Genomic DNA, 21,335 nt, shown 5'->3' with positions numbered 1-21,335 from the left:
CAGCCACGTCCCCAGCACCAGCTGCCGGGAGCTGAAAGCCTTGGGCGGTTTCCCCACCAGGCCCTCGAGTTCCCATCTCCTGGGACCCCTTCCCCAGCCCTTTGCCCCAGGAGATTGTTCACTGACCTTCACTTTCTGTCCATGACGACCAGCAGCCCTCGGTCCGGCCGGCTTCTCCTCCCTGCGTAGGCCACCCAAGTGACTCAGGCCCCAACCTGGCCCAAGAGCAGGACTCCAGGAGCCTCCAGATGAGACGCACTGAATATACAAACATCCGGGGTATGACGCTCTCTTGCTAGCTCCCTCCACCCAGAGCCCGGCGGGATGCGGCTGCTGCTGAGGGGAGCCCGGCTTCGTGTCCTGAGGTGGAAGCTGCCGGGGCAGCAGAAGCCTAGGCAGGGCCGCTTCTCCCTGGGGTGAGCCTGCTAAGGGCCGGGGCTACTTCGGCCACGGCTGCTTCTCAGGCCATTAGCCCACGTGCTTAGGAGACGCATCAAGAAGAAGGGAATTCCACATCTCTTGTCCAGGGGATGAACCCAGAGCAAGGATTTAGGTGTAGCAATCTTTGCCACCCTCTTGGTCAGACCACCCAGAGTCCCCCTCCCGCTGTCTCCTCCCAAGTCTAGCGCTTGGGAGAGGGCTGTCCTGAGGGACACATCTGTGGTCACGGCCAGGGCTCGCTGGGCACAAGTAGGCGGGGTCTGGGCAGTGGGTTCAAGGGGAAGCGACCACCAAATGTCATCACACCGTGTCCGTACCTTGCTCCCCCGACACATGCCGTGCACAGCAGAGCCACCTGTGGCAGCTGAAGGTGCCACTCTGAAGAGTGACCTGAAGAACAAATGTTTAGACCAGAGGGCGCCAGCCACAGGTGCACAGGCAGGCCCACTGGTGGATGGGTGTGTGGCTCAGAAGGTGCCATTTAAAACCCTGAGCTTCCATACACACATCCGGGTTTCTCAAGTCTTTAGAAAAGGAAGTCCCGGCAGCCCAGGACCTGCACCCTGCTGGCTGCTGGCTGGACGGGGGCGGCGGGGGGTGGGGGGGGTGGGGAAAGGGGCTGACTTGAGCAGCCCCTAGAGACAGGGCCTCCTGAGGTTCACCAGCCCTGCCCAGGCCCGAGGCACCTGTCTCCATGACATGTGCCAAAGCCTTCCCAGCAAAAAATTCCCCTGGATCCTGACTCCATCCCTCAGGGGTGCGGCGGGGCTGAAGCACACCTGTGACCCCCGAGCGCGGAGTCCATGCGGCTCATCTCCGGAGGCCCCAGAATCCTTGTTGACAAAGTGGCTGCCCTGGGGACTCACTGGATTCTCGAGCAGCCCCTCCTTTCTGATACAAAATAGACGAGGCTGTTTTTAAACGTACTCTTCTTTAAACTTGCACCTCCAGAGGCTGCCCTTCAGCTGCAGGAAGGCTCTGGGCCAGGCCCTGGTCTCGATGGCGATGCTCCAGGCGTGGGGAGGATTGTCAGCGGCAGCAGGATTCCTGCCTTGTTCTAGAAACTCCTCGGTTACATGGCGGCCGCCGGCCCAGGGCTGTCCACACCAGCAACAGCAGGAAACCCCCACAGGATGGTTCGCAGGGTGGGCTGATGCCCCCACCCCGGAGGCCGGCCCAGCCGGAGCCCACAGGAGCTGTTGTATGTGCGCTTCGATGGCACGTGTTCAGCTGACCCAAGTAGCACGCTCTCTTCAAGAGCACCCGCCTCTGGCTGAAGGCAGGGATAGAGGCGCTGGGTGTCCGGCATCCGCCTACCTTGACAGCGAGACGGCGATGTCACCTTTGCACAGGTGTTCCTGCTTGAAGGGCCATCACCCTTCCGCCCACTCGGGCCACAGCGCATCTTCCAACGGCATCTTTGTCCCTCCTGCCTTCGGCTGGGCTCCATTCAATGGGAGCACTGCCGTGCCCGTGCCTGTCGTGTGAGGCTCTGGGCGAGGCCTGCGGTGGGCCAAGTCCACCCAGCAGTTCACCGTGGCGGGCGCTCGCAGATGCCATCAGGAACGTGGCATCACAGGTGCCATCAGGAGTTTGGCAAAGTCCCGGACACTCTTGCCCAGAAAACAAAACGCCACACACGACACCTAACGCCACACACATCACCGGGGAGGCCAAGGCCACAGGCTCCCAAGAGGCCCAGGAACGACCGCTGGGCCAGGCGAACTTGGACCTGCCCCTCAGGCACTGTGTCTGTAGGACTCGGATGAAAGCCATCCTTCCTTCCACAGGACCATGTCCATGAGCCAGGCCTGTAGGGACCACGTCTCCCCTTGGCCATGCCCCTCCATCATTTATCAAACATTGGCTGAGCCCGGTCTGGTGCAGGAGGTAAGCAATGAGCTCAGATGAGTTAGCAGCGCTGGCCTTGGGATGGTCTCCAGGTGTGACCCCCAGGTGCCCTGCCTCTGACCCATCTCAACTCACCAGTAGATGCTCCTAACTGGATGACAAGCCCAACCCCAAACCCAAGAAATGCCACCACACAACGCCATCTTCCTAAAGGTCGTTTTATTGCAAAACCATAAATACAACACCGACATGGAATCATTTAAGCAACTGATCCTCTCTAACCATTAAAAGGATGTCTTTTGCCTTGGCATCGACCAACTGGGAAATAATGTTGCAAGAATTCATGGGGTCGAGGGGTTCTGAATTCCGGGCGGGGGAGGGGGGGGGGCTTTTGGCGATTTAAGGAACCAAGTGGAACCTTCCTCTTCTCCCTGGGAATGTCCCACTTTCGGACAAGAACAGACCGTCAAAAACAGCAACATTTAAACAGCTCAGTTTTAAATTTTATTACTTTGTAAAAATCCTTCCTTTTTCTGTTCCTTTCCTCCATTGGACGTCAGTAAAAGTGTGAAACATCACGAAATTGATTTGGCTGTCAATGGAGAAACGGTACCAGGGACCCAAACAAAGTCAAACGAAAAACCCGAAGGACAAACAGAAAACCCTTAAATAAACCCACAAGTTTGGTCTCGGGGGGCTCACACATCACACCAAGAACCGTCAACTCAACCCCCATGCAATGTGACCCCCTGCAGAGCGGTCGGACCCACAGGCTGTGGGATCCACACCGACACAGGAGACCGCAAACAACGTCTTTTGTTAATTAACACAGCAAGGGTGACACTAGGTAACTTTTTTTTTTTTTTTTTAAATACAGTACATGGTACACAGGGTCCCAAGATGGCCCTGCGTAAACCCCTCGTGGAGACTTGAGCCAAGCACTGGCTGTTTATAAAAATATTGTGTTGCTACAAAAGTATAAATTAATGCTACCGGTATTAAGAAATATTAAACACATAAAACTTATAAGGATTAAGAAAAATATTCATTAATACCTGTAGAAAACTCTGGCCTAAAAAAGATATTTTTTTGTGTTTGTTTTTTTTTGTAAGTTTTTTTTTTGTATTTTTTCTTTTTTTTAGGATGACTTGAGTTTCTTGCACTCGGAGAGAGAGAGAGACACAGTCAGATGTGCCTATGGTATTGCCTAGAACGTCTTCACTACTGAGAAAGGATGGGGGTGCACGCACGTGGTTACGGAGTGGGGCCTGGGAGGGAGGGCACCAAGGCTTTCTCAAGATTTACCTGATGTGAAAGAATCACCGACGGGAAGTTGTGGGGGGAAAGACAAAAAGGCAGGATCAGAAGAGAACGGAAAATAATTTATACTTTTTAAAAAATATCTCTGCGTCGGGCGGTTGTACAAAATGATTTCCTGATGCTTGGGATCTGGGCGGCCCTGGACACGTTGCCCGGTGGGTCTGAGCCTTCAGTCCCGCAGGCCCCTCTGTCTCTCGGATGGTGAGTCCCCGCCCCAGGCCAGTCCACGGGCTTGCTCACTGCTCGGGAACCCAGCCGCCCTGGCTGGGCGGGAGGGGGTCCCCGGCAGGGACCGGCTGGCACCTGGGTTGTGGGAGGAGCCCCTCCTTCCAGCTGGTCTCAGACCCCAAGGTCGCTGCCAACCTGGACGTCAGGAAGCGCCACAGGGACCCCAGGCCCCTGAGGTTGCCGTCCAGGCTGGGCTGTGCCCCTGTAAGGAACTTTGGTTTGAAGAGTCAAGGTGCCCAGTGGATGGGTAGGACCCTCATGGGTCCAATGCTGACGCCCAACTGCAAACCCAGCAGATCCTCCTCGGAAGAGTAGTTGAATCTTTAAAGCAACACCGTGGTGGTGGCGGCGGTGGGGGCATGAATAGACCAACAGGATCTTCACCCTCATCCACGCGGGAGCAGGTGCCTTTTCGCAAGGAAAGCACAGGGCCCTTCAGGGCAAGGCAGGCCTCTACTGACCGATCCTCAAACCCAAATGAGAGCCAAAGAGAGCCAATCAAAGCCTCCAGAAAACCCTGAGGGGGGAGCCAGGAGGGAAACGGGAGAGGGAAAACACTGTATCATTGGTTCACCATAACTGGCCTAGCAAACATGAGCCACAGTGAAGAGAGGGGCAGCCCCATCCCAATTCTCCCACTGGCCCAGGTGGATACAGGGGGCTGGGCCAGGCAGGCAGGGCCGAGGCCGGAGCCCTCATCTCCTGTCTCCAGGGGACAGCCTGAGCCTTCCTTAGCAAACTCTTGGTTCTGTCTAAAGCAGCAGCCCGTCTGGGAGCCCTCCTTCAGGTACATCCCAGGGACGCAGGCGTTGGCCTGTCCCCAAGGCCAGGGCATAGCCATGAACTCCGTCCAGCTCAAGGGGGCAGGAGCCCACCCACGTGCCCTGTGCACTTCCTCCTCCCGTCTCTGCGAGCATGTCCATCACGATGACAATATCCAGGTACTGTCCCCTCTGGGCCATGTCTCACGGGACCTCCTTCTCCATCCCCATCCCAGCTCCATTTCTAACCTTCCTTGTGACCCTGTGGAGCCCGGAGAGCAGGCGCTGTATCCTTGACATCCCTCCAGGGGCGCACTCACTCTCCAAGGAGCCCAGGCCAGGTCCAGGAGGAGGCAGGCAGCCTCCCGCAAGCACGGGGACTCCCAAAGACAGAAGCCCGGCTTCACAGTGGAACACGTGCCCTGCAGCTTCCCTCCGGTGTTTCTTGAGAGCAAAGGACAGGAGCAGACGGAAGGCGAGAACTCCTGGCAGCCCATGGACCTGGTGTCAATAGTCCTTCCTAGAATCCCAGACGGAGACCCACACTCCTCCGTGTGCCATCCGGCCGTTCCCAGCCAAGAGCCGCTCTGAAGGCCGAGCACGAGGCTGCCAGGTGGGCTGGAGGCAGACGCAGCAGGTAACCCCTCCCTTGTTTCCTGGTTTCTCACGACCACCCGGGGGAGGCCTGGCTGGCTGACCGGGGCGCGCAGGGGACGGAGGGCGTTGCTGGGACAGGAGCATCCACTCACGATGACTGGGATGGCACCGCTGCTCTTGGTGGAGTCGAGACCCCCCGGCTACTCCAAATCCGAGGACCACCCACGAGGCACGGTCCTTGGCTTGGGCTTGGGTGGGGAAGCCAGCTGGCCTCGGAGGAGAGGGCCAATCCCCCGTAGTCTCCTCTTGGGTCCGTGTACGCCAAAGCAAAGACCCGTTCCGTCCCGGGAATCACATGGCTTGAGATGAGTCGTGTCCAAGTCAGCAGGCGAACACCTGGAGCTGCCCCGAACGTGACAGGAACGGTCCCGGGTCTGCCAGCCGCCGCGGGCCTGTGCTGGGAGGTCCCACAGCTGTCGGAGGAGGAGGAAGCAGGAGACAAGACCCTTCCGTAGGTCAATGCCAGGGCCAGTGCCTGGAGATCCAGCGGAAGAGCCTACCTCCATCCTTTGGCTGAGCTAGAATCTGAACAAGGTGGATATTGCTATAAATCGGGGGCCAGTGGCTGGACCTGGGAGATCTTTGGGTTGTTAAGCGGTTGGTGGCAGCAGGATCTGCACTATGGGAGCTGCCTGCGTGAGGAAGCAGACGGAGGGGCACCCGGGTACCGTCTTTGCTGTTGGCAACACCAGCTTCTGGGGAACCAGAGGTTGCGAGAGAGAGACGGCTACCTGCCACCTCGTCCCCACAGGTGGTCGAGGCAGCCCCAGGAGAGCTTTCAGCGCCTGTCCTAAGGACTAAACTACGGAGGAACTGAAGAACAGGTGACGACATGTGACTCGGTACCTAGAATTTGGTGAGACTCGGATTTCACTCTGGAGGGCTGACATCCCGTGGTCCAAAGACTCTAAATGCACATCTGGACTTGGTCTCTGATGGCTTTATAAGAACACGAAATGCCTATTTCCTAACGAACTGGCCCCCAAACGGGGCAACAGCAGCACACAGCTCCGCTCCACGTAGAGGGAGGATGGGCCGCAAAGCAGAGCAGAGCAGAGCAGAGCTGGAGGAACCTGGAGCTGGAGGTACCGGTCACTCCTCAGCACCCCTGCAGCCACCTTCTGGAAGGCCCCGGAGGTCCGACGTCTGCCGAGACATTCTGGGAAGTGACCTCAGGTGACCGGCCAGTGCGAATGGAGGCTCTTCTGATGGCGTGAGCCCAGCTGGAGACGTTGTGCGGAAACACCTAGCCCTTCTCCGGGCGAGGACGGGGCAGGCGGTGGCTGAGGCCATGGCTTGCTGGAGAGAACGTGCCCCCGGCCCACTCCCATACATTTCAGTACATCCAAGACGCGGAGGGGTGGGTCTCATGAGGCAAAGTGAGCAGGCGAGGCCCCCGGGGACAGTGTTTCTATACCAGCGTCACCTGCCCACCCCCCCACACCCCCCCCGGGCTGGGCGAGGGCAGGGTACAGTGCTTTCTGTAGTCGAGGTATCTGGCAGTTGAGTAATGCTTTCTTAGGAAGAAGGGGTGGCGTAGCCCTAGCCCCTGAGACGGTAGAATGTGCCTTTGCGGAAGCCACGTGGCCGTCCTCAGCCTGAAGCCCCGGGTGTCGCCATCTCTATGCCACAGCCAGGGGCCCCGGAGGACGGGAGACCACCGGCACTTTATTCACAGAGAGGTGGGCCGGGGCTGATCGCTGATCCTGACGGAACCACCTCTTATGGGGGGAAGGGGAGGGGCCACCCTCGGCGTTTTGGACTGAGTGTGTAGAAACGGAACTGCTCGTGGAGAGAAAAGCCTACAGACATCTTTCACAGCATCAAGTTCAGTGTGGCCTAATGCCATTCCACCCTCCGTACATCAACCGTTTGGCCCACAAGGCACCGTGCTCAACTACTGTACTGGAAGGAGGGCTGAGGCTCGAGTGCGGGGACCCCAGGGCTGTGGGCAACGGACCCACCGGAACCCCTGGGGTCCTGGGGAGGGGTGGGGAGGCGGTGGGTCTGAGGTGTGACGGACGTGAACGAACGTGGATCAGCTCAGGAGTCCCTGCTGAGCTGAGAGGGTCAGTGATGTGGCGAGTAGTGTAATGCACTCTGGGTATATACGTCGGACATTCGCAGTACCGGACACGGCAAGCCAGGAGGGCGGGCCTTCGCTTACATTCAGGAGCAGTCCTTAACCACAGGCGTCCCTATGGCTTCCACCGAACCCCACCCCCGGGGCACCTGCGACTCCAACCCCACTCCTGGTCTCCACACAGCACAGACAAGTCGTGGTCTTGGCTGCTCAAATGCACAGACATGGGACTGTACAGGGAAGGCTAATGAGAACCTTAGGAGAGCGAATATACCACTGAGATGAGCTAGTTTACAGTGTGACTTGAGGAACAAAATAGGCAATTAAAAAAAAAACGCAACGTTCAAAACATAAGTTATAGACATTCAGTGCCTCCTAGCAGAGCCTAAATCAAACTTGAAAAAACAAAACAAAAAGGTAAAAACGGCTAAAATGTTAGGAAGAGAATTAAGGAGTGGAGATAGTATCTATACTTCTCTGAAATATGTCTTTTTTTCTTCTTCTTATATTAAAAAGCCAAAAGTCAGCTTTCTATTCTTAAAGTCTCCTTTCCTGATTTGGGGAGATAGATAGGTGTGTTTCTAAGGCGGCTGCCCCGGGACACCCGGGAGGGCCTCGAAGGCAGCTGCTCAATGCCCTGAAGGTGAACAAGAACAAAGTCCAGTGCAGAAACTGTCCATCTGATGCCGTTTGGAGAATCCATCGCAGGGCAGCCAGGGAGGGCGGGGCGGGGCGCATTAGGGTGAGGAGGGCTGCGGGGAGGGGCATGAAGGGAAAAGGGGGACCATGGGCTGAGGACAGAGACCGTCAAGTCACTTCAGATCTCAGCTGCCTGAACACTTTGCAACATCAGCGTCCTACCAACCTGCACACCTGAAAACGAAGTCTTCAAAGCCCCTTGCCGAGGAAACGAGGTGAGCGTCTTCCCTTTCCCCCACGCTCGGCTTTCCTGACACGCCCAGTTTCATGCACACGCGCCCACGAGCAGGCGTGGGCATGCACCAGGGTAGTATGTGTGTGCACGTGTGCGCGAAGCTACGGTGGCCACGCAGATGAGCCAAAGGGCCTCGCGCCCGCACCCACGGCACGCATGCTCGGGCACACACACATGCACACACACACTGAAAAAAGCACTTAAGTTTCCGGGGGGGCGTTGATAATGAGGTCCACAGTGTTTAGAACTTAAAATTCCTTTCCTTTGTTTGCGACAGTGTTGTGTCTTCTTTTCCTACCGTTCTCTTTTGCTTCCCTTCTGTTCGGAAGCGGAAGTCTTAAAGCATGTTGGATTTCAGAAACATGAGTTTGTTCATATCTTCGGGGCTGAGCAGCCGCCTCCTTTTGATGAGAAGCGCCTGTTCACACATATTTACACACCCGCTCCTGGCCCCCACGGCTGGCACCGCGAGGAGCCAGAAGGCCAGCTTGGCGAGTTTCGTGTGCTTCTGGGTAACGCACGACCAGTACTGGAAGAGATCGGGGGTGGCCTGGAAGAGGGGCTCCTGCAGGTAATCGTACACCTCGCTCTTGCCCAGCCGATCGTCCTCCTGGGCGGTGGGGTTCTCGCCGGCGGCGGAGCGCGGCTTCTTGGCGGCCGGCTCGAAGTCGGCCTCCTCCGCCCAGGACTCCTTGACCTCGTTGATGAGCTCACACACCTTGCCGATGATCTCCTCGTGCTGATACGGCGGGACGGGCCGCAGCTTCTGCTGCGGGTCCAGGATCATGGCCACCTTATGCGCCGGGTGCACCTTGAAGTTCTCCTTGAGGGCTTCCAGGAAGAGGTGGCACAGCTTGCTGACGGTGCCCGCGTCGTTGGCCTTGGCCGTGAACAGCTTCTCCAGCCGGACGTAGGTGGGCAGCACCAGCTGCAGGGTGGGCTGGCTCTCGTTGCTCAGCTCGATGACCGCCTGCTTCACCGGCGTCAGGATGGCCGCCAGGTTGCTGAGCAGGTGCTTGTTGAGGCTCTGGATGAGGTTCATCTTCTTGGCCCGGCTGTAGAACTCGCAGATCTGCTCGTAGCGCTCGTGCACCAGCAGCAGCGAGTCCGTGACCGAGTTCCAGCAGGGCGGCGGCGAGGTCTCCTCCAGCGACCCGAAGGTCTCCTTGGCGAGGCCGGTGGAGCCCGCCAGGTCCTCGCACACGTTGAGCAGCTCGATGACCTCGTGCATGCTGCGGGCCTGCAGCGTCCGCTTGCTCAGCACGCTCTGCACCACCGAGTTCAAGGCACAGGCTGAGCAGCGGAGGCACATGCCGGCCTTGGAGAAGGCGGACGCGCTCACCCGGCAGTCCGTCACGTACACTGTCCTGATCTCCGACATCACGAACTCTGACAGCACGTTCTGCACCCAGTGGTGCACCAGGTCGCCGCTGTCGCGGATGTCCGCTCCCTTCACGCCCAGCACGTAGCTCTTGATATGGTTGCCCTCGGCCTGGTAGGCAGTGAGGATGTAGCAGGAGTCGGGGCCCACGCTCTGCGAGTGACAGGTGACACCGATGCCCAGGCAGGCGTTGCTGCCCAAGGCACACGTCACCTTCACCTTCACCTGGTTATACATGCGCGGCAGGTGCTTCAGCGCCAGCGTGTTGAAGTTGCCCAGGATCTCGGTGACGGAGAAAGCCCCGTAGCGGGCGCCGCTGTCCACCAGCGTCTGGGCCAGTTTCAGGAACTCCTTCCCACTCACCACGCTCAGCGCTCCCAGGTCGGCGCACATGACCCGCAGCAGCCGCTCTGCGATGTTCTGCCGCTCCTTCTCAGGGATGAGGCTGTTGGATGTTAAACCACTGGCCGCGGCTGGCAGGGGACACAAGGAGAGATCTGATTAACCCGGGCATCGGAGGCTCCTTGATCCAGCAGCAGACCAATACTCCCCGCATCTAGTATGAGGAATGATGCACGGATTTCGTCTTGCACACAAATTACATGGGTTTCATGAGAATAACATGCTGTGACTGGTTGATTAGCAATGCCTGCCATGGGCGTGGGAATAGAACACAGTGGTATGTGGGCAACATTCTTGCTGCATGGGCCGGTCGCCCAGACTTTTGAAGCCAGCGAGTCAACCCTCTTCCCCAGTATAGCAATGGCTGCTAACAAAGGCATCTCCAGCGAATAAAATACAGGAAGCCAAAATGTCAGGAAAGAGAAACCAACAGAAATTGTGAGAGTGGATTCCAGTTCCGATCCTGTCACTAATTTGGACTCTCTGATCACAAACAGATCACCTCCTCTCCCCGGGCCCCCTTTTGCCGATCCTATGAGGTCTTAAGAGTGAAAGTGCTTTGGAAACGTATGCATGGCCTTCCGTCGCCCTGGGAGGCGCCGGTGGTGGGGATGCGGGCAGAAGGGAGCAACCAGAGCGGGGGCTGGAGGTGCGTGGGGCAGGCCTCCATGAGCCCCCCCGGCTCCGCCTGGAAGAGACCTACTGTTGTTGGCACTGTTCCTCGGGGCCTGGGGTTTCCACTTCTCTTCCACAACAGCAGGTGGCGACCGGGACTGGTTAGAGGTGATGTTGTTCTCGTTGTCCGCTGTGGGCACCAAGGGGACAGTGCGTTACCCTACAGCAGTGGTCGGCAAACTCATGAGTCAACAGAGCCAAAGATCAACAGGACAACGACTGAAATTTCTTTTGAGAGCCACATTTTTTTAAACTTCAACTTCTTCTAACGCCACTTCTTCAAAATAGACTCGCCCAGGCCGTGGTATTTTGTGGAAGAGCCACACTCAAGGGGCCAAAGAGCCGCATGTGGCTCGTGAGCCGCCGTTTGCCGACCACGGCCCTAAAGTATCAGAGGCCTATGGGCTAACAGACGAGAACTAGAGCGTGGCGGGTGAGGGCAAGCACGCCCTCTGGGACTGCGGCCCGGAGCCGAATCCTGGCTCCTCCCGACACAGCTAGCATATGATGGCGAAGCCTCATTTGCATCATTTGGAAAAACGAAGATAATCACACAGATGTGACACAACTGCTGGGAGGACTAACAAGAGGTGACGCAGGGACAGGGCGGAGCACGGTGCCCAGCGCGGAGTAAGTGCTGAGCAGATGGGGATCGCAGCGCCCGGGTCTGGCTGGGAGCCCCCCCTGCCCCCCCCACACAACCCCAGAATTCTAGCTCTGAAATGGGGGAGGGGTTCCAGTTACACCCCAAGTGACCTAAAGCATCTCATACTCTCATGTCTTCAAAGTGTGGTGGGTTTTTTTTGTTTTTTTTTACTTTTCAGTATATTTATTAGAAATTTAGTTTATGCGGCTGGCATTATCCTGATCCAAAACTAGACAAAAACATTCCAAGAAAAGAAACGACAACCAATTTCCCTCGCAAACATATACGCAAAAAGTCCTTAACAAAATACTAGCAAGCTAGATACAGTAATATATAGAAAGAACAGCATATCATGACTAAGGAGTTTATCCCAGTAATCCAAGTTGAGGTTAATAATCGAAAACCAATCAGTGTAATGCCCTATACTAAGTGGAAAAAAAAAAAAAGAAAAATCATCCCCACAGATATAAAGGCACATTAAAATGTGACAAAACTCAACAGCCACCCACGACACAGACTCTGAGCAAACTAGGAAGAGAAGGAAACATCTATTTGGTAAAGGGCATCAGAGAAATTTGATGGAAATAAAAAGGATTATAAAGAAACTAGAGGCCCAGTGCATGACTGAATCATGCACGTGTAGGATCCCCTACACGCTTTCGCTTTTCGCGGTGGAGCTGGGTGCCTGTCCACTGGTGCCGGAGCAGACAGGCACCCAGCTCCCCCACTTTTGATGGTCCGCGGCCACTGAGGGGGGCTACCCTGCTATTGAGAGGCGCAGGGGGCGGGACTCCTGCGCCTCTCAACAGCAGGGTAGCCCCCCTCAGTGGCAGCGGATCCGTGCCTCTCAATGGCCAGATAGGCCACCCAGAGTCCCGCCCCCCAATCGTGGGCGTAGCAGAGTGATGGTAATTTACATGTTACTCTATTATTAGATAGGATACTACAAACGGTAGTAGCCCAACAAATGAGATAACCTGAATGAAAGAGACATATTCTTAGAAAGACATAAACTACCCAAAATGACTCAAAAAACAGAAAATCTGAATAGTGGTTTCCAGGGCTGGGGTGCAGGGAGGGCCTGGCTGGCTGCACGAAGGCAGGAGGGGGCATTCTGGGTTGATGGTTAGTTAACCCATCAAACTGTACTCTGAAAACTGGTGACCTTCATTTCTGCAAATTACATCTCAATGAATCCGAGTTTAAAAGGACTGAAGAGAAACCCATTAAAAGAGTAACAGGGGTGAACTCTGAGATGGTGGCCTGTTCTTCATTTCCCAATTCCTCTGCATTTCCCCAATTTCTTTTAATGAATAGATCTTACATTTAAAAAGGGGGAGCGCAGATTTTAACATGGGAACCAGCAGCCTTCCTGGTGGACTTTCTCCACTGGAGCACAGGGATCTGAAAGCCCTGGGTCTGAACCCAGCTCTGCCAGGGCTGTGGGCGTGACCACGAGTTTGTTGTTTCTGGGCCTCAGTTTCCCCTCCTCCCTCCAAAACGCTGGGGCTGGACAAGCTGCAGGGTCATTCCCTCATTCTGACCGTCTGCAGGACTTGGAATCAAAATTACTCAGCCTAGCATTAGATAACACTGTCTGGTATTGGTTGAATAAATAAATAAATAAAGATCCCCTCCATGTCTCAGATGCTGCTATTGCATGGGTGAGGTACTGTAAATGCTCTGTAAAAAGGCTTGATTTGTAGCTTGAGCTGGACTTAACATTTACTCTGTGTGGCTAACCCTATGTACACAGGTACACACACACACACACACACACACACACACACACACACACTCACACTCACATCTGGTCTACAAAGAGCTGGGTGCAAAGCTGGAATAAAGGCTGTCTCCCAGGGAGGGACCAATGCAGGAAGGAGGAAGAGCATGGGGCTAACGTGGTGACTGCATAGCCTTGGGCTTTTCAGTATATCTATTAGTAAGTTACTAAGCCACTTCGTGCCTCCATTTCCTTAGACACTTAACTCAGAGGGATGTTCTGAGGTTAAGGGAGCTAATATGTGTGAAACTCTTAGAATAAGTCCTGCACCAAGGAAGAGCTCAAATCATGTTAGTAGCTGTTTGGACCAGTGATTCTGTTCTCTGAGCCTCGGTTTCCTCATCTGTACAATGGGATAATGTCAGCTAGCTAACAGGCTTGTTCAGATCGAACGAAATAACCACCTGACACACACTAATCGGCTCACTACGTGTTAGCCGTCTTTAGTATTATCACTGCCAAAACTGGCTCCTGACCTATTACAAAGCAAGACAGGGTTCCCTCCGGCACAGAAGGGAAGTTTATTAGCGGGAATTACCCTGTGCCATTCGGCAGCCTCTTAATGAGATTGGTGTTACTCGAGGCTGATCCCCCTTATCAGCAGCGCTGTGAACTGCGCAGATCGTGACGTTTAATTTCTCTCTATGGAGTCAATCCTTTAATCCCGACGCAGCCTGGCTGGGATTCAGCCTGGCTTTGCACTGGATTGCCTCCCGCATTCTCTGCCAGCACTGGACCAGAACAAAGCAGCCCAAAGCTCTTCGTGGAAAAAAGTGGAGGTGCTTGGAGGAGGTGGGGCCACCAGGAGGTGCAGCCTTCATTTGCATTTTAATGGCCTCTGCCCAACTGCCGGAGGGAAGGCCTAGCCGGGCTCCAGACTCTTCCCTAATCAGCCTCAGCTTCCAGAGGCTGGCAGAGCAGGGGGAGGGTTGGGTCTTCAGAGGAGGGAGGAAGTGGGTTGTGGGAGTTTCAGGCAGTGGTCCCTGAGCAGCCTTCCAACTGCTGTCACTATTCCCCATCAAGGTCAAGTCTAAATGCCCTGAGCTGGCATTCAAGGCCTTCCCTGGGCCCATCTCTGGCCTCTGCTCACCCTGACCTCAAGCCACACTCAACGTCCACCTTCACATCTCTCCCTGGTCAGTTCCTATTTGGCCTTTAGGCTTAACACGGGAGCCACAACCTTCCAGAAGCCTTCTCCAGCCCCGTGCCCACTCTCTGTGCTCTCCCGAGCCCGCTGACCCCCCAACTCCTCCCCGTGTTATAAATGATGGACCGGGGATCTTCAAGGCAGGTCCCATGTCCTGTGACCATTTCCTGGGAAAGAGGGGCTTCCCTAGGTCAGGGGGGCGGGGGGTGCTGCAGCGCCCCAATGGGCTGTGGCTCACTTACCCGCGTGGGACTGCATGTGCTCCAGCAGGTTGTTGTAGAACTGGAACTGGATCCCACAGGCGCCACACGTGTAGGGTTCTGCGGGGAGAAACGAAGCAGCGTTTTAGGGGCAGAAGGACCCTGGGCGCCTTCCTGCTGGGCTGTGGGCAGATTTGGAACTGGGGACCCCCAACACACATGGGGGCTCTGGGCCCAGCCTGATCTGCCCCTGGCACTAACGGGTGAGGGGGAGGCTGGGGGCAGGAAGGATCGATGGGGAGAGGAAGACGTGCGGCCTCAGAGAGCCTCGGATGGGTCAGGCAGCCATTCACTGAGTGCTTACTGTGTGCCAGGCACTGTTCTGGGCACTGGGGACGGGCAGGAGGAGGGACCAGGAGCTCTCAGGCAGAGGCCGTGTCTTACTGGTCCACAGCCCATCTGCCGGCCTGTAGAAGCACACAGGCATCACGGTTTGCTGAGCAAACGAATGAGTTAATGTATGAATGAACCCCCAAACAAGGCGATGGACACAGAGGAAAGGGAGAGGAAGAAACAAAACAGGGTGAGAAGTGGAGAAAGCCACCGAAAAGCAAGACGTGGGGTAAGACGCGCCAAGGGCAGAGAAGAGGCGGAGGGCGGGGCAGAAGGGAGAATGACAGCACACTGGAACGGGACAAGTGGGCCTGTATCTTTCATCTCTGTTCCCAATACTCCAGTCAATGCCCAAGAGACGAGGGAGGAAGAAGGGGTACAAAGGAGAAAAGGAAAAAGAGAGGAGGAGGATGGCTGACACGGGGCAGGAATGGGGAGGTCTGTGTTCCCGCAGGGCTGGGGGACATAGGCGGCTGCCACTGTCGGGGGGCGGTGGGGTGGTGGTCTGCCTCGTCCCCCATCCCCAACTCCTCCACCCGCCTGGGCTGGGCACTCCTCCTGCTCTGCTAGCTGCCCTGCCTGCCTGGGAGGGCGGCCCAAGGTCAGATGCTCTGGGGAGGCCCCGAGAGCTGTGGCCACTCAGTTCGTTCCCTGCCCTGCCTCGCCCTCTCCAGCCCCCCCATGGGACCACCACTTACTCTGTAGGAGAGGGAAAGTATTGGAAATCAGGGGACTTGCAGTTTCTGCAAAAGAGAAACAGTTTAGCTAGGTCTCCTCCAGGCCTGGTGCTCTCAGATGACTGTCATTACTTCCAGTGTTAACAAGTGGTGAGCCGGATGGGGCCCTCAGACGAGGGGAGCACAGAGCCAGGCTCAGATTCCGGGGTGGGGCTGGGACACTGGGCAGGGCAGTAGCAGTCAGGGCCACCCCTCTAGGACACACTCAACTCTCCAGAGGTGAGCCCCCAGAGCAAAATGAGCCATGTCCACTCTCGGCTTCAGGACAGGAGGCTGCTCTAGGTCCTGGCCCCGAGCGGGAGGGCTGTGCTTGGGAGGTGCTCTGCCTGCTGGAGCCTGCCCCCCGCCCCCCCCCCCCCCCCCCCCGCTGCCTGGTGCTGCCAGGTGAGCCTCAGACACAGGAGGTGGCAGAGTGGTGCGGGTGGGGGACTAGGCTGGGGTCCTGGCTCCACCACGTACAAGCTGGGGACCTGGGGCAACCACCCCCTTCTCCTGGGCCTCCATTTTCTCACCCCAAAACGAAAGATAGCTCTCCTCCTGGGGCTGGGGCACACATGAAGACAGGAAAGACACACACAGCTCTGAACACATGCCAGGCACAGAGTAAGCGCTCAGTAAACGGTGTCTGCCCTTCACACAGCCAGTTCCCAGTTCTGAGTATCGGCTCTGGTGGAAGGAGAGGCAGGGGGTGCAGCCTGGCTGGCTCCGAGCAGAGACTCCGGGAGGTCAGGGCTCCGGTCCTGATGCTTAGTCCTGTGTGGCCTTGGGCAAAACTCCACCACTTTTAAGCCCACCTCTTGGAGATGCTGCCGGATTACGTTTTTTCAAAAGGGTTGAAGCAGCTTGGAAAAGCTGACACGTTCTCTCAGTTAAGGAGTCCTGTCAGCATCCTCAGGGCCACCCCAGCGCACCTCACTCCCTTGCTCAGGGCACGCGGGGAATAACTTGGTTTACTTAGAGAGATTACATGAGTGGGTACGTAATCTCTGCAGGACACCTGCTGAGTGCTCACCACACAGGGACGTCTGTGCTATTCCCACTTTGGAGCGGAGGAGAACTGAGAGTCCAGGCCCAGCCACCAGCTCACAGGGGGCGGAGCTGAGGTTCGAACCTTGGCTGGAGACAGAGCTGGAGCTCAGACTCCTTCGCAGAAGCCTCCACATTCAAATCTGTGTCCCCAACTGTTCCATAAAGCCCCTGATGGACGGCCAGGCTGTGTCCAGCATCTGTCTATACACAAAGCAGTGCCCGGGATACGCTGGGCACAAGTGGAAACCGAGTATGGTGAGTGGAACTTGAACTGTGCGAGAGAGCGGGTGCCTTGCTTTAAGATAACCAGTGTCAGAACTCTTTCTCCTTCCTGGCCTGGCTGTCGCTGTGCAGACCGCCTGGCTATGCCTTTCTCGGACAGAGGCCGCTGGTGACACCCTGTCCCCCCGCCGCCCTCCGCCCCACGGCCCCGCCAGGCTGACCCAGGTCTATCTGGGGAGAGGGGCCTTGGGCAGCTCTGTTCTAAGGCCCTCTCTGTTCTGCCAGGGCCTTGGCGGAGGCAGCCACCAGGGGGCGCCAAAGCACTACCAGGAACCTCAGGCAAACCTTGGGCTGGCAGGGGCTGGAAGGGAACCGTTGGATGGGTTCCTGGTCCAAAGTGGAGCCAGAACTCTGGGCCTCTCTGGCTTACCAGGCCACAGCTCTCCCTGCCGTAACCCCGTTGCCTCTGCTGGAAAGAAAATGGCTACGATGTTTTCCCTAAAAACATAGAAATGGCTCTTTTAGACCCAACTCTCTGGGGCCATGCGAGTAGATGCTGCAGGCTATGGGGAGGGAGGAGTTCCTCTCTCCGTGGGGAAGAGACAGGAAGGGCCACAGTCTCCCCCCCCCCCCCCGAGAAGCCCCCGAGGCCCAGAGGGAGGCCCCTGGGTTTCTGCCCAGCCCTGGCCTCCTAGTTCTCAGCCCCCTCCCAACACCACCAGCATGCATCATGGAGACCCCAGCCCACAGCGGGGAGCAGACGGAGTCGGCAACCTCGGCACAGGGCTCCTGCCACAGGGCGCACTCACCGCTGGAGTTTTGGGAACTGCTGTTCGTCTCTTCAAAGTGGTTTTGTGCTTTGCTCTCTACTCTCCGACTGAAAGCGCTTTCTGCTGGTGAGGACAGGAGAGAGCGAGAGAAAACGCCGGTGACTGACCAGCACTAGGTGCAAAGGGGGGCATGCCAGAGGCGGCTCAGAGGCTGGGGTACCTGGGCTGAGGAAGGGCCCAGGGCTTTATGCTGGGGGGATCAGCACAATGAGGAGCTCCAGGATCCCAAACCAGAACCCCCAGCTCCTCGAGCTCACCTGAGTTGCCTGATACCTTGTCAGGGCCCCAGGAGACCCTCCGGACAGTGCCCAGAGGGGGTGGGGGTCCAGGCCTAGGGGCATGTGTGGGTGACCTGTCCAGGAGCACGCAGATGAAATCCAGCCGAGGGAGCAGATGGCAAATGGGCCTGGGTCTCCCATCTTGGCCCCTGGGGAGCCACATGTGTGACACTGAGTAATGTGGACCTGCCCCCACTAGTCCCTATGCCAGATTCCCCCGTTTCAGGCCCCACAACGGAGCAGGGAGGAGGGCAGGCTGTCTCCTGAAGGCAGTTCTGGCAGAGCAGGCGGGCCAGGCAGCGCCACGTGCCCAGTGGTCCCTGCGTGGCAAGGAGGCGCCTTGGAGAGAAGGTGTGCCAGGCAGAGCGGGGGCAGCCCACACCCCAGGAGGCCAAAGACCTGGTGAGGTCAGGTCAGAGTTCACTCGGGGGAAGAACCAGCTCCTGATGATGTCTTGGGCGTCTCCGCTTACGGGCGGCATTTTTCGTAGTGTCTCCCCTTCTCCCAGGCACTGCCTGTAACCCCAGGGGCAGGAGATAGCATCCAAGGTGGAAAATACCAATTCAGAGCCCACCTCTCCCCCTGCAGAAGGTACTGAAACGGGACATCCAGGCTGGGAGGGGACTCGGCTTTTCCAAGCAGCTCTGGGCACAATGGGTGCTGGATGCTCCAGGAGACAAAGATTTCCGGGAACCAGTCACTGGGTGGAACAGCCGAGCCAGGCCCTTTCTTAAGGAGAAGCAACTTGCACCAGGGTGTCAAAGGCTCCGAGAAGGTCACCAAGAAGAGGCCCATCTGGCTTCACTTAATCCAGCCTTTCCAAATGGATTTGGCCACTGAAGCCTATTTTTTTCTTTAAAAAATATTCTTATTGATTTCAGAGAGGCAGGGAGAGGGAGAGAGAGATAGAAACATCAATGATGAGAGAGAATCATTGATTAGTTGCCTCCTGCATGCCCCCCACTGGGGATCGAGAAAGCAACCCGGGCACGTGTCCTTGATCGGAATCGAACCCAGGACCCTTCAGTCCACAGGCCGACGATCTATCCACTGAGCCAAACCAGCTAGGGCGCCTATTTTTTAATGATCAGATAGATTCCTTACTATTCCTCAAAAAATGGTGGTTTCAGGAACTCACTTTGGGAAATGCCACTGTCACCCAGTCCACCCCGTGCCAGAGGGGCTCTTGCTCAGGCTGTGGGGGCCGGGGTTCCGGACGATCACCGGGCGATGGGAAAGGAAGCCAGAGGCGGCTCCTGCAGGTCCTGCTCAATGCCCCGCTCCCTGACCCCAACAACGTCACCTTTCCGGAGAGGCTGTCCACAACATCACAAGGATAACCCCCTCTTCAAAACGCATCTATAGAATGCCTGGGCTCAGGGCTACCTATCTGCCCCCTTCAAGAAGTCATCATTAATGGGCAAAGAAAGGCCCTCAATTCTTTGCCTAGGGGAAAGGGGGGGCACTCATTTACTGAGCACCTACCATGTGCCAGGCACTGATTTAGATGCCTTACACCCAGGGTCTCTCTTAATTCTCCCAATAGCTCTATGAGGTCCACACCGTCACTTCCATTTTACAGGAGAAACACACACACACACACACACACACACACACACACACACACACAGAGGAAAGTGAGGCTGTCAAGTTCCCGGGCCGAACACGCTGCTAATCCTCTAAGACGGCAGAATGAGACTTCATTCTCGCACAGGCAGACGCTTCCTTTTTTACAAGCGATTCCTTTCTGCATCTTAATCCTCGTGCGGGCAGGGGGATGGCGACCCCTCTGCGGAGGATTTTCATGCAGCCTCACCAATTCACTGGCAGAGCTTAGAACAACTGAGGTCATAGTTCGTTCCCCAGTACTCAGTTCATAATGCAAATTCGGATCAGCTCTCCCTGCCACGGGCACCTCTGGCCACAAACCAGTGGGCTGTACGGTGGGTGAGGTCCCAGGCACAGGCCCGCACCTCCACCCAGGAAGAGCTGCCTGTCCCAACACGGTGAAGGCGGCGACCACTTCCAGCTCTGCCGTGCAGGTTCCTGCCCGCAACATGGTGTCCTCCGCTCTGCCCACCTGCTCTGCCCCCACCCCCACGTCTTCCAGGTCACAGAGAGGCAGCTAGAAGCAAGTCCCATCGCTGCCACAGACCAAACAGCCCCTTCCAGGCAGCTCCCTGCAGGAACTACAGACGTAGAAACTCCCAGCCACAGGTCAAGAATAAAAAGCCAACATTTGAAACTCGTGATCCCATGATTTAGTTGAGCCAGCATCTACCACCAATGAGCCCACGAGGACCAGCCTGTTTCTAGAAAAATACAACGGCTGTCGGCCTTTCTCAACACAGTACCTTAAAATCCACGATGTTCAAGATTGATTAAGTACTCACTCTCCTTTTGGGACATCTAAACATAATCAGCCTATCTTCAAACATTTCCTACGAACACATCCTTGCCCCACAGTAGCCCACGAACCAAAGAATAATGGCAAACACAACTAGTCAACCGCCAGTCCAGCCTACTGGGTCACTGAACTCCGTCTGATCGCTTGTGTATTTAATGGATGGCCGGGGGCCTCTTGAAAGCAACTGAAAGGTCCATGATCGCAGCAGGACCACATCATCACTCTACCCTACATCACTCTACCCTACATCACTCTACCCTACATCACTCTACCCTACATCGCTCCACCCTACATCACCCTACCCTACATCACTCTACCCTACATCACTCCACCCTACATCATTCTACCCTACATCACTCCACCCTACATCACCCTACCCTACATCACCCTACCCTACATCACTCTACCCTACATCACTCTACCCTACATCACTCTACCCCACGCCCACAGGCAGGCGGCCCAAGGCTCGTTCCAGCTGGGTATGAATCAGGGTTCCTGGTAACTGGCGCTCAGCACACAATGCGTCGGTCTCAGTTTTCCTGGGAGAAATACTGCTGTTCACCCTTCTGGGGTCTGAGCCCCTCTCTGCATGGACTGAGAAAACACTGGCTCTGGCATCCATTGGCTTCCTGCTGGGCCATGGCCCCCGGAGCAGTTTCACGAGTAGAGGGAGGCCAAGAGAGCAGAGCTTCAGGCAGGTCAGCCACTCCGCTTCAAGAAATGAGCTCTTAGACTGGGTGTTCTGAAAGATGGGGGGATGCACACTCATGCCAAGGGGTCCCCAGGCAGGTGACATAAATGGATGACCTGGGCTGGATGTCAGACAGACAAACAGTGTGACCACAATGAGCAATGGCACCTGCCACATGGCGATTGTGTTGGGTGGGCAGGAGGGAGTGGTGGGGACTGTGGGAGACCGGACAGCGCATG

At 56.4% G+C, this 21,335-nt stretch overlaps 1 protein-coding gene across 15 annotated transcripts in view; it reads right to left on the bottom strand.

Moving 5' to 3' along the window:
• Positions 1–2,479: 2,479 nt before the first annotated feature.
• Positions 2,480–21,335, bottom strand: part of ZNF618 (zinc finger protein 618) — a 151,122-nt gene continuing 132,266 nt past the window's right edge. For 6 of the 15 annotated variants that reach the window (XM_079790150.1, XM_079790154.1, XM_079790142.1 and 3 more), the window contains 5 exons: positions 17,700–17,783; positions 15,601–15,645; positions 14,552–14,629; positions 10,762–10,863; positions 2,480–10,129 (listed from right to left, as the gene is read on the bottom strand). In XM_079790150.1, the coding sequence (XP_079646276.1) occupies positions 8,613–10,129; positions 10,762–10,863; positions 14,552–14,629; positions 15,601–15,645; positions 17,700–17,783 (1,826 nt within the window). In that variant the 3' untranslated portion in view covers positions 2,480–8,612. The remainder of the gene's footprint in view (positions 10,130–10,761; positions 10,864–14,551; positions 14,630–15,600; positions 15,646–17,699; positions 17,784–21,335) is intronic. The other 9 variants (XM_079790149.1, XM_079790144.1, XM_079790147.1 and 6 more) reach the window with 3 other exon arrangements.

Source organism: Cnephaeus nilssonii (genome assembly GCF_951640355.1).
Source record: "Cnephaeus nilssonii genome assembly, chromosome: 14".
NCBI classification, from domain to species: domain Eukaryota; kingdom Metazoa; phylum Chordata; class Mammalia; order Chiroptera; family Vespertilionidae; genus Cnephaeus; species Cnephaeus nilssonii.
This window is presented reverse-complemented; position numbering and strand designations above follow the sequence as displayed.